General features: G+C 40.6%; 1 protein-coding gene across 5 annotated transcripts; it reads left to right on the forward strand.

Annotated features, from left to right (window-relative positions):
• Positions 1 to 53: 53 nt before the first annotated feature.
• On the forward strand, positions 54 to 10834 carry LOC310760305 (nephrocan-like). Of its 5 annotated transcripts, none has more exons than XM_083608615.1 (4): positions 54 to 159; positions 5648 to 5792; positions 8143 to 9044; positions 9714 to 10834. In XM_083608615.1, the coding sequence occupies exons 1-4, from the start codon at positions 149 to 151 to the stop codon at positions 10159 to 10161; spliced, it is 1506 nt and encodes a 501-aa protein (XP_083464741.1). In that variant the 5' UTR covers positions 54 to 148; the 3' UTR covers positions 10162 to 10834. The 5 variants fall into 5 exon arrangements, with proteins under 5 accessions (XP_083464741.1, XP_083464743.1, XP_083464742.1 ...); XM_083608617.1 differs by having other exon boundaries at positions 139 to 269; XM_083608616.1 differs by lacking the exon at positions 54 to 159 and adding an exon at positions 611 to 991.
• The last annotated feature ends 68 nt before the right edge of the window (positions 10835 to 10902 follow it).

A 10902-nucleotide genomic window follows, 5' to 3' on the forward strand; every position in this document is an offset into this window, starting at 1 on the left:
CCTAACCCTCGCCGGCGCCCGCGGGACGGCCCCCTCCTCCCCTCGGTGCCCGCGAGGCGAGGCGGGACAGGGAAGCGTCGGCCTGAGCTCGAGAGCGGCGAGGGCGGAGCAGCGGCTAAGGGAGAACGAGGGGTGGGGGGGGCGGCGCATGCGCGCTAGGTGCGACTTCGCTTCTGTCACCCGGTAGGGCAACGCAGGAAAACCGCTGCCGAGCAGATCGGCGCTCGGCTTCTTCGGCCTGCCACAACGGAGGCTTCTTCGCAAGTCAGGTCGGTTGGGCCGAGATTCCCCACAAATCGTCGATCGACGGGCGCGGCTGCTGCTGCTCTCTGCCAGAGGGGGCGCTGCGGCGCAGCTCTACTTCGAGGACGGCGCGAGTTTAGCAGCCGGGCTTTCGGTCTGGTTCTCATTCGCTTAAAGACGTGAGAAAATCCTTCCTGGATCTTCCTCGACAGGCCTGTCTAGCCCAGCGTCTTGTTTCCCACAGCGGCCGGCAATAGCGACGGGCAATGCTGCTGCTTATTGGTCCGTCGGGAGCTCGCATTGACGTTAGGAAGCCGCGCGGGAGAGAGCGCGAGGCGACGGGGAGGTTTCCTGAGTCCGTTTCTGAGCGTTGCCATACTTCTCCCAGAAGCTGTGGCTGAGCAAAGGGGGTGGGGGAGCCTTTTTTTATTACTAGGAACATCTACCACCCACAGCAAAGGGCTTGGAATTAAGAACAAGGCGCCTTTTTCTGAGCACATTCTGAGCCCAGGCACTTGTTTCCAGTGCTAGCACTTAACTTGAGGTCTTAACTGAGCTCTTGTGCTCAAAAGTCCATGCCGGGTTAGGTTTTTGTTTTAGTGAGGAAAGGAAGTTTGGATGCTGGAAGTCAGAGACCCTTCCCGATCTACTGCGATCAGCTGGATCTATCTACTGCCCCCACTACTCGAGCTCTACACAAGTGCAAGCACTGAAGGCGGGATCGGAAGGAAACACTGCATATTCCCGGGTAAAAAAAAACCAAGGCTTTTTTGGCCCTAGAAAGCTCAACGTATGAACTGTTGCAGCATACAAGAAACATTAAAAAAAATGGCATTGTACGACAGTGTGAAAAAAGCCAGTCCCTTACCTGAGGCTTACATTCTAAATGATTAGCGTGGAAAGTTCCCTAAATACCTCATAGGCTTGAATAAGGCTTGAAATCCTTTCCATTTGTTGTGTTCAGAGTCACAGTGAATCCGCAGTTTACTAGCCTGTCCCCTAATAGACCATCCAAACTTACTTCCATTTGTGCAGGGAGTAACACAGTACTTAAGAAGTGGGATACAAACAAACCTGTTAGCATATCTGCTGTGTGGTAATCACATTTTCCTTCTACTTGGGCGAATATATTGTGTTATGGGGGAGCAGAATTGCTTTCCTCCCACCTATCCTCCAAGAATATAACTTGGACAGGTGTGCTAGCATCACATATCCTAAAACACTTATTTAAAAGTTCCTCCTCTCCACCCATCTGATTTTTACAAACTTGGAAGATTTTTTAAAAGCTTATTTGAAGACTCAGCATGTCTAAGAACAGGAGTTTAGTCATTTAAATAAATGGCAAGAACCAGCAGTGATACTTTCTGTACTGCAATACCCTATAATTTTGGGAAGAGTTTTGTTTGATCCCTTAAAAAAACAAAACAATAATTAGGCTATTAAGGATTCCTTCCCTCCACCACTGTGCTGCTTTGTTTGAATACAATGTAACTGCAAAGAGGAATCTTAGCACCTCCAACATGTCTGACCAAATTCGGTGTTACTGGCTCTGGATAGAGCTAGCATAATAGTCCAGTCATGCGCATGTGTACTCAAAGGCAAATCCCACTATATCAGTGAGGCTTTTTAGCATGTGTCCATATGATTGCAGTCTTAAATAAATGGGAAGGCTTTTAAAATTTCTGGAAGGCCTCTATCCCTTTGCTGGTTGGAAGGACCATGGAAAGTAGCAGCTTCCTTTGAATTTTCAGAATGACTTTGTGTATCGAGGGGTGCAGCATTTGCTCTTGATAAGACAGCAAACTCTTTTTCATCAAGAGGCATAGGTAGAAACAGTACAACAAACATTGTCCTGTCATAAAGATTATTATCACTGACAGGTGTGGTTCATTCAAATGCCAGAATCCAAGGACAAATCCCTGTTCAAGTTTGTTTGTTTTTAAGCGGGGGACATACTGTCCATTGAACTTCTTATTTACGTAACACCTTTTTTGATCCTGCCTTCCTAATTAAATTGTCCAATATGTCTTACATCCGTAAAACAATAACTTGTAAAACCATCCACATCAAGTAAACCAGCAATAAAACCAGCAGCAAACACAAACAAGGAAAGTGCAAGAATATAAAGTGAAGGTTCACGTGGTGCATGCAGGAGAGCAGAGTAGGTGCACCACAATAATGTATGGATTGCAATGTTAAGAACTGGAAATGTTTGGTGAAAAAAATAAATCACATAATCATTGTGGATAGAAATAGCCCGCCAAAAAAGCAATATAGGAGGAAGGAAATATCACCACCTCTACTCAAATTCTGATGCCTATCTTGAGGTAAAGAAATTAGAGTTAGTTGAAGAGAAAAAAGGTAATAATGGGTGGCCTCAATTATCCTCACATTAACTGGTACATTTCAAGATGTAATAAATTAGTCAAAGAGCCTACAGGAGAGGAGGTGAGTACGTATTTAATATTGAGTGGTAGCCTGAATCTGATTAGCATTTTATTTGTTGCTGAATGGTATATATGGAAACCACCTTAAGGAGCTTGAAGCCACATTCATTTTAGACAAGGAAACTTGACAAAGCCTAGGGCATTATTTTAAAACCAAGTTATAGGCGAGAGTCCCTTCAGGAAATTTGGAGCATGTATATGGGCTCATGAGAATGCCATTGTAGTTAAGGAAGAGCAGTGTTGAGGAAACCACACAAGACAAAAAGGCTTGCATTCAAAAGTCTTGCTCCAATGGGAAAAATAAAAAAGAACAAAACAAATATAAAACTATTAGGCAGGTAAATAAAGTATTCAAGGAGTAAATGCCTAAATACATAAAAACAGCAGTTTCTTTAAATGCAACAAGAACAAGAAATCAGTGAGACAAATGGGACCTTTACAGACCAATCTTGAATTACATTGCCAGCTGTGTTGGCAGGGGCAGGAAGAAATACACTGCCTGTATACTGGTGGAACAATTACTGTATTCTAGTCACACGTGCCAAGGAGGAGAGGGGCAAATATAGCACTCAGAAAATTCCAAAATGGCATAAAAACAGCATCCAGGGGAATGTTGTCACAGTGCTGCCAATGATGCCCACATGCTGACCACACAGGAAGGGAACCAATGAATTCATGATGGGCATGAATTCATGATACCCCCGGCACACAGCCCTGGAACAAAATGCTCAAAATGACACCATATGGGCCCTGGTGGCATGGCCAGCAACCATCTCAATAAAAACTCCAGCAATAATAACAGATGGACCCTGCTTGATCAGGGCAAAGGCCTGTCTAGTCCATTATTTGGTTCTTACAGTGGCCAACCAGATGCCTCTGGGAAACCCACAACTTGAGCGCAACAGCCCCCTTCCTACTTGTGTGTGCCAGCAACTGGTATTCAGATGCATGCTGTCTCCACCAGTGGACACAGAATATAGCCATCATGGCTAGTAGCCATTGATAACTTTATTCTTCATGGATTTATTTACTCGTTTAAAGCCATCTAAGCTTTTGGCCATCACTACCTGTTGAAGGAATAAATTCCAATGTTTGCTTATGCACTATGTGAAGAAATACTTTATTTTGTCCTGAATCTTCTAACATTCAGCTTAATTTGTTAGTCCCAAATTCTTGCATTTTTATGCAATTTAGAAAATCATGCCATCTAGGCATAATTTTATATGTCTTTGTCATGTCCCCTCCTGATTGCCTTCTGGTTGCCCTCCTGGTTGTCCCAAATATTGTAACCATTCTGATTTCTCCTTTCATTCTGATTTCTCCTTTCTGCAATAATGCAGCACCTTTCTAATGCCAGTCTTCCTTACGCTCCTCACAAGCACCATTTTGCAGCACAGTATACAAGGGGCTGTGACTCACTGGGGGAGGAAAAGACTTTTCCAAGGCCACATCAATAGCAGCTGCACACACAGAATAGCAATAGCTCTCTTTTGCTTAGGGCAGTTGACAAACAGAAAGCAGAGGGATGGTGACAGCATACTCCCACTGAACGTTTACAAGCCCTGGCCCAAAAAAAGAGTGTTAGGAGCAAAAGAGAGGGAGTTTCCTGGACTCAGCAAACATGGCAGAGTGGGGGTTTTTACTGCTTCTCCACAGCTGCACACAGGAATAAAAATATTGCAAGGCATTTGTAGCCCAGCAGCCCCAAGAACCAGTGAACAATGCCAAGAAATGGGCTGGAGAAGGAGCCCTCATCTGGTTGAACATCTTATGCTTTACATAACAGGAGATTGTGCTTTAAATCCAGAGTGCAGCCCCACAGTAGTAAAAGTAGGGCAAGTGCACTCACACCTGCCTATATGAAGGGGCATATAAAATAATTTTATGCACAAATACAGTGATCACTCCGACTTTGGGTTTGAAAGCAAAGAGCTCATACAGACTATTGAACAGTGTTAGACCTGGATAGAGAAGACCTGAATTCTTAAAGATGTAGATGTGATTATGAGGAATTATTCATTCATTAATTTTTTGTGCCTCCAGCTGTAAAGAGTACAGGAGTTCTGGGTGAGTGAGAGGTGAAATGGGAACGCAATCCACAGATGAAAAGCAGAGGATAGTAAATCAGCCTTCCATCATTACAGATTTTCAGTAACTAAATCCTAGGAAAACAAAAGATACTCAAGTTCTTCAAGTGACATTTTTGCACCAGACAACGTTGTTGTTGCTGCTGCTGCTGTTGTTGTTGTTTATGAATTTTGTATGCCCCTCTTCATCTGAAGATCACAGGGCTGTTCACAACATATGTATACATTTTAAAATAACTCAAAATAAATGTCAATGACAATCGCTGAATGATGTAAAATATAGAAATCTATGTAAAATATAGTATATTTTAAAAACAAAGTAAACTGGCTTGATTCCTCTGGATCAATCATGCAACTATGTTTGTGTGTCGGGATGAAAGAGGAGCTTCAGGGTTTTTTTCCTGATGCTTTTAATATGGGGTCATTGAAAATCCAAAAATTTTATAGCCCACTATAAAACAGCTCTTTATCTTTTCTCCCCACTCATTCTGTGGTGTCACACTTAACCAAACTAGGAAACTACAGATAACAGAAGTGTTTGCAGATTAGGCAACAGCCAATAAATAAGATCAATTTCCATGCCAGCCAGAATAAAGATTCCTTATCATTGTTTAAACCTTTTGCTCTTTGTGATGCCTGTGAATATTTTAACCCAAGGAAGTTAAGAGATTGCCTTTTCTGTTCCCTCTCTTTTAAACAAAAGTAAAACACGCATCTGTATTATCTTTTTATCAGGTGTTACGGTATAAAAGAACACATGGCACCTAAATTCATGCTGCAGCTCACATTTAAGCTGGTGCTGCTCGGGAAGGTGCTATTTAGGAAAATGCAGCTGTTTTGCCTTTTACTCCTCTTGTTTTATCCTTGCAGAGCTCAAACCCCCACATGCCCGCGGAAATGCCACTGTGACTTGGCAGGGAGAGTGCAGTGCTATAGAGTTGGAGAAGTGCCTAAAGAGATTGCTAAAACTACCAGGGGGATTTACATCAGCCATGGCAAGATCAAACGCCTCCAGGTAGGATGGTTTATTCATCAGCTAACCTACATTTTCAAATTAGAGTGGCAAGGTGCAAAAGAGGACAGACTTATTACATATGCAATCTTTGTATATGATGCAGAATTTGGTACTGGAGGTTTTATTGGGAGGGTGGGGTTAGAATTGCCTCTACAGATATTTCCTTTCCTATACTGCTGTTACAATATCAGGAGCCCTCTTCTCCTATGTGTCTGCTGCTAATGCTAATAATAATAATAATAATAATAATAATAATAATAATAATAATGTTCCATGTTTTAAACTGAACCTTGTAGCCCAGGGCTATGAACTCAGATCTAAGCCTATTATTAATAATAATATTAATAGTATTATTACCTTAGTTCTGAGTGCACAGCCTTGGGCTACAAGGTTCAGTTTAAAACATGGAACAAGAATATGCTCCCTTTTATTTTGTCTAAATAAAAAACACCATCCATTGTTCCCTTCTGAATTTTAGAGAACACTTCCCCATGCTTGGTGTCAGGTGTGGGGAACCACTGGCCCCTCCAAATGTTGCTGAACTGTGATTCCCATCAACCCCAGCAAGGGCAAGGGATGATGGGAGTCGTAGTTCAGCAACCTTAGGAGGGCGAAAGGTTCCCCACATCTGTTCTATATTAAAACACACGGCATATTTTTATACTGTACTTCATAAAAATTCCAGTTTGACTTAACAGTTAAACACAACTTAATAAAATAATAATTAAAACAAGGTAAATAAAAGCACATAAATAAGCAGACTAAAAGACAAACAATAGCCAGACTATCCATCAGAGGTTGTTATCAGTAACCCGCAAATGCTTGAGCAAATCAGGTGACCAAAACATAACGCATATGACTTGTAGCAGGTAAGTTCTAGCATCAGAATAGTGTTGTCATATATTAAATATCATCCATAATATTCAAATATTTATGACATTATACAGCTGTTTTCCATTACCATTGAGAGAAATAAATTTATTTCATTTGAACATGTACAAAAAATAACCTTTCCTCTGTACAAGTTCAATGCATGGTATTGGTAGTTCTGCAACAGTGTGCCAAATGGCACAGCCTACTCCTGTCCCTTTAACAGTTTTAATAAGCAAATAAGCAGAAAAAGCGGCACATTCTAGGATCAAATAAGAAACCAGGACAACTTATTTAAATCAGAGACATCCCTGGAAAATAGGGACACTAGGAGGGTCTGTATACACACAGAGTATTAGCCACAATTGTGGGTGATTACATAGCAGTAAATCTTGGGTTTGCCACCCAATGCGCCCTTGATTGAAAACCATAACTGACCATGTCTGACAAATGTTGCTCTAATATGTGTGGACTGATCTGTTTATTACAGCCAAAATTTACTTTTACCTCTTGTACATTAGACAGACCAATAAATGTTCTTACACAAATAGGTTTGTTTGCTCATTAGTACAAAGTATAATCACAATTTCACGGGCAAGAAAAATAGTATTTGCATGTCATGACCATAAAAGAAAAATGGAGGTTCTTATCAGGGTAATTGACTATTTTGTCAACTACTGACCGGATAGCCAGTTGTAACACAAACCTGTAGAGCACCTTTGCACAAAGGGCTGTTTTGTTCTTTCTTCTTAAAACTTCTAAAAGAAGTGCCAAAATTTATGTCATGAGATGATGCTAGCATTTTCTTGTGTGCTCTACAAAAATAGAAACCATCTCTGAACTGATGTATGAAGATATTTCAAATAAAGCACACAGTCAAGCCAAACCAAGTAATTTAAAAATCCATGGTTCTACAACTCACAACACTTCAATTCTAGAATCAGAATAGTGTTGCCATATATTGGATATCGTCCTTGATATTATTTTAAAAATTCTTTTCAGTTCATTAATTTTTTACTGCTGAATCATTAAAAGATATATTTCTAAATTCAACAGAAATATTGTTTTATAACTAACAAATGCTTTGTTTAATTTGAAATACTAATGTTTCTAAAGGCACATTCTAATTAAGACATATATCCCAGAAGGAAACTCAGCAATTCTAATTTTCATAATATTCTAATCTTTACAATGCTAGCCTATGCACTGTAAATATTAGAGCTCAGTGGGGTTTACTCCCAGGTAAATCTGAATAGTATAGTGTTTGTTCCATGCCAAGCCTCTAGAGGGCTCCAACTTGCCATGAAACATGGACAAAATCTAGTTTGGCTAAAATTAAATCATGCTCACGTACAGTATAATATTGTTCTTGCATAACTCCCATTTATTTGAATGATGATTTGTGGCCATTCCATGAAACTAAATCCATCTCTGAATTAGTTTGGCCAGAAATAATTTTGTTGTGGCTTTTGTCCTTTAGGTAACTGACATCAGCAGCATGTCTGCCCTTGAAGAATTTGTCCTGACCTGGAGTGGGACAGAATCAGTGGAGAATAACACTTTCAAAGCTCTGGATGCATTGAGGACCTTGGAACTTCAGAAAAATAAACTAAGGCACATACCTAGCTTGCTTCCAGGAAGCCTTGAAGTACTGAAGCTGGGGGACAATTTAATAAGTCTTGTACATGAATCTAATTTTGAAGGTTTACAAAAATTAAGGGTACTTGAAATACAAAGCAATGTGATTTTGGCTCTTTCTTTTAGTACTCTCTCCTCCCTCAGCAGCTTACAAAGTTTGACTTTGGATGGAAATAATATGGAATATGTGTCTGGAACCTTCTACCTACCCAACCTAAAGTATCTTAGCATGGAAAACAATAAGCTGCAATCTTTCTCAGGAGGATTTTTTATATCGCTTTGCAATTTGTTATTTCTCAACTTAAATGGCAATTTACTGACAAACACCCCTTCAGATCTGCCTACATCTTTATTGACATTGAAGTTAGAAAGAAACCAGCTCAAAATGCTAAAATTTGGAGATATGAGGCAAATGGCAAACTTGTCAGAGCTTTTCCTGTCTGAAAACCAGCTTTCATCACTTGAGGGCGCAGAGTTTCTTTCCAGTTTAACTAGACTGGAGCTGTCTGGGAACAAGCTCCAGATAATCCCATCCAGATTACCAGTCACGCTACAGAAATTTGATTGTAGCAATAACCTGATTGACAGAATAAAGGCGCAAGATTTCCAGGAACTACATAGTCTAAAGCACTTCTTCCTTGACAACAATGTTGTTGCCACATTTGAAGATGGGGCACTTCAGAACTGCACGCAACTGTCTAATCTGGCACTTGAACAAAATCTACTTGGCTCTATTCCATTAAGGTATGTGACTGGATTAGGCTCCCCTTTTCACACCTGCAACAACTGTAAGAAAACTGCAAGTTTGCCACTGCAAAATACTTAAATGACTGGGATAAGTTAAAGCCAGTGTGGCATAATGATAAAGTCAGCTGAGAACTGTGGAAACCCTAGTTCAAATCCCCACTCGGCCATGAAATTCACTGGAGAACGCTAGGCAACTCACTGTTTCTCAGCTTAACCTACCTCACAGGCCTGTTGCCAGGATAAAATGGGGAGGGGTGACTGTGCATGCTGCCTTGAGCTGAATGGCGAAATGGTGGGATATCAATCTAACAAATAATGAATAGGGATTGATATTGCTTCAGAACAGATCAATGTGCAAACAGCATACATGGCACTTATTTCAGTGCAGTGGCCAGATTTTTTGAGTCCAGAATCTGATTTCTAAACACAGGCGCTAGGACTCATGCCTCCCAGGAAACCAATTTAGTCTAAACCACTGTATTCCAAAGATGAGTCCTTGCTCAAATTACTCCCTAGTCTGGTTTATGTGCAAGAAATTGGTTTCAAATCACTTTTCTACTATAATGCTAACTGGGTGGCCTTCAGGCAAGGCATTATTTCTCATCCTAATGACAGGCTTCTTGTTTTAAGATACTACATAAAACAATGTTTCTTTCTTTACTTCAGACTCCCACATACACTAGCCAGACTGGATCTGAAAGGAAACAGCATACAAAGAATTAAGGAGCAGGAGCTGAAGAATTTAAGGCACCTGCAGGTCTTAAACCTACGGAACAACAATATATCCACCATAGATCCCAGTCTCTGGAAATATTTACCTCGACTCAGATACCTATATCTGGACAGCAACCCATGGAATTGCACTTGCGAATTCCTCAAAACCAGAAGGGTGCTCACAGCCAAAGGCATAGATGTTAAAGGAGGACAATGTAAAGCACCAGCAGAAAGCCAGGGTGAAAGCTGGATGTCTTCAAGAAAGGTTCTGCATTTGTGTGCACACAACAATCTGTATTCATTAGAAGAAGGAGAAGAAATAGGAAAGAACACAAGCGTTGATAATCCCTCCAGTCTCAGAGTAAACATGGATGATTATTATGATTATGAAATATATTAAATAGAAGTCCCCAATAAATTGCGAACTTGAGATTAATTCGGTCCTCCAGAGCAATCTATCCCTGACATTTTTTCATTTTGACCTACAAAATTGTATCTAGTCAGCAGCTTCTAAACCTATTGAAATCATTAGCTCTACCCAGGATTGACCTGGTAAGGCTGGGCTGTTGCATTCTTCCAGTTTCCAAATGTTTGGAATGGGAATGAGACAAATCTAGTGCTGTATTAATGTTGTTTAGACAACACTTCAGTGGGCCCTAATGATGGTATTGGGGTGGCTATACACAAACCTGGTTTCAGTACTGTTTGCACATGCAAAACATTTGGGGTGAACCAATCTGTTTCGTTTCTGATCAGTGCATGTACCATAGCTTCCTGCTAAAATCCTGTAACTTTTCATACAGCAAATGTCCAGGGTGTGTGTCCTGCTTTTGTTGTGTTGTAATTCAAGTGCCACTTCATACAACACTAATGTTGGCTATCTATAGCAATTAATTGTATAAACAAGATATTCGTATTTGAGAGTGTGGGTAGGCAGGGTGGTAGTGTTTTGAAATCACAAAGTGCTTTGTTAGAATCCACTTCGCTGTGCATTTAATATGAGGTGTCATGGGAAAAACAAGAATGTGAATAAATGAAAATTAGTAGTGCACCAATAAAATTGACTAAACGTATGGTCGTTCCTCCAGTGCATCTTCGTTTGTTCGGTCACAGGAAAAGTATATATTAACGGATTATGAAA

The sequence above is a fragment of the Podarcis filfolensis genome, assembly GCF_964270895.1.
Source record: "Podarcis filfolensis genome assembly, chromosome: 3".
In the NCBI taxonomy this organism is placed as follows: domain Eukaryota; kingdom Metazoa; phylum Chordata; class Lepidosauria; order Squamata; family Lacertidae; genus Podarcis; species Podarcis filfolensis.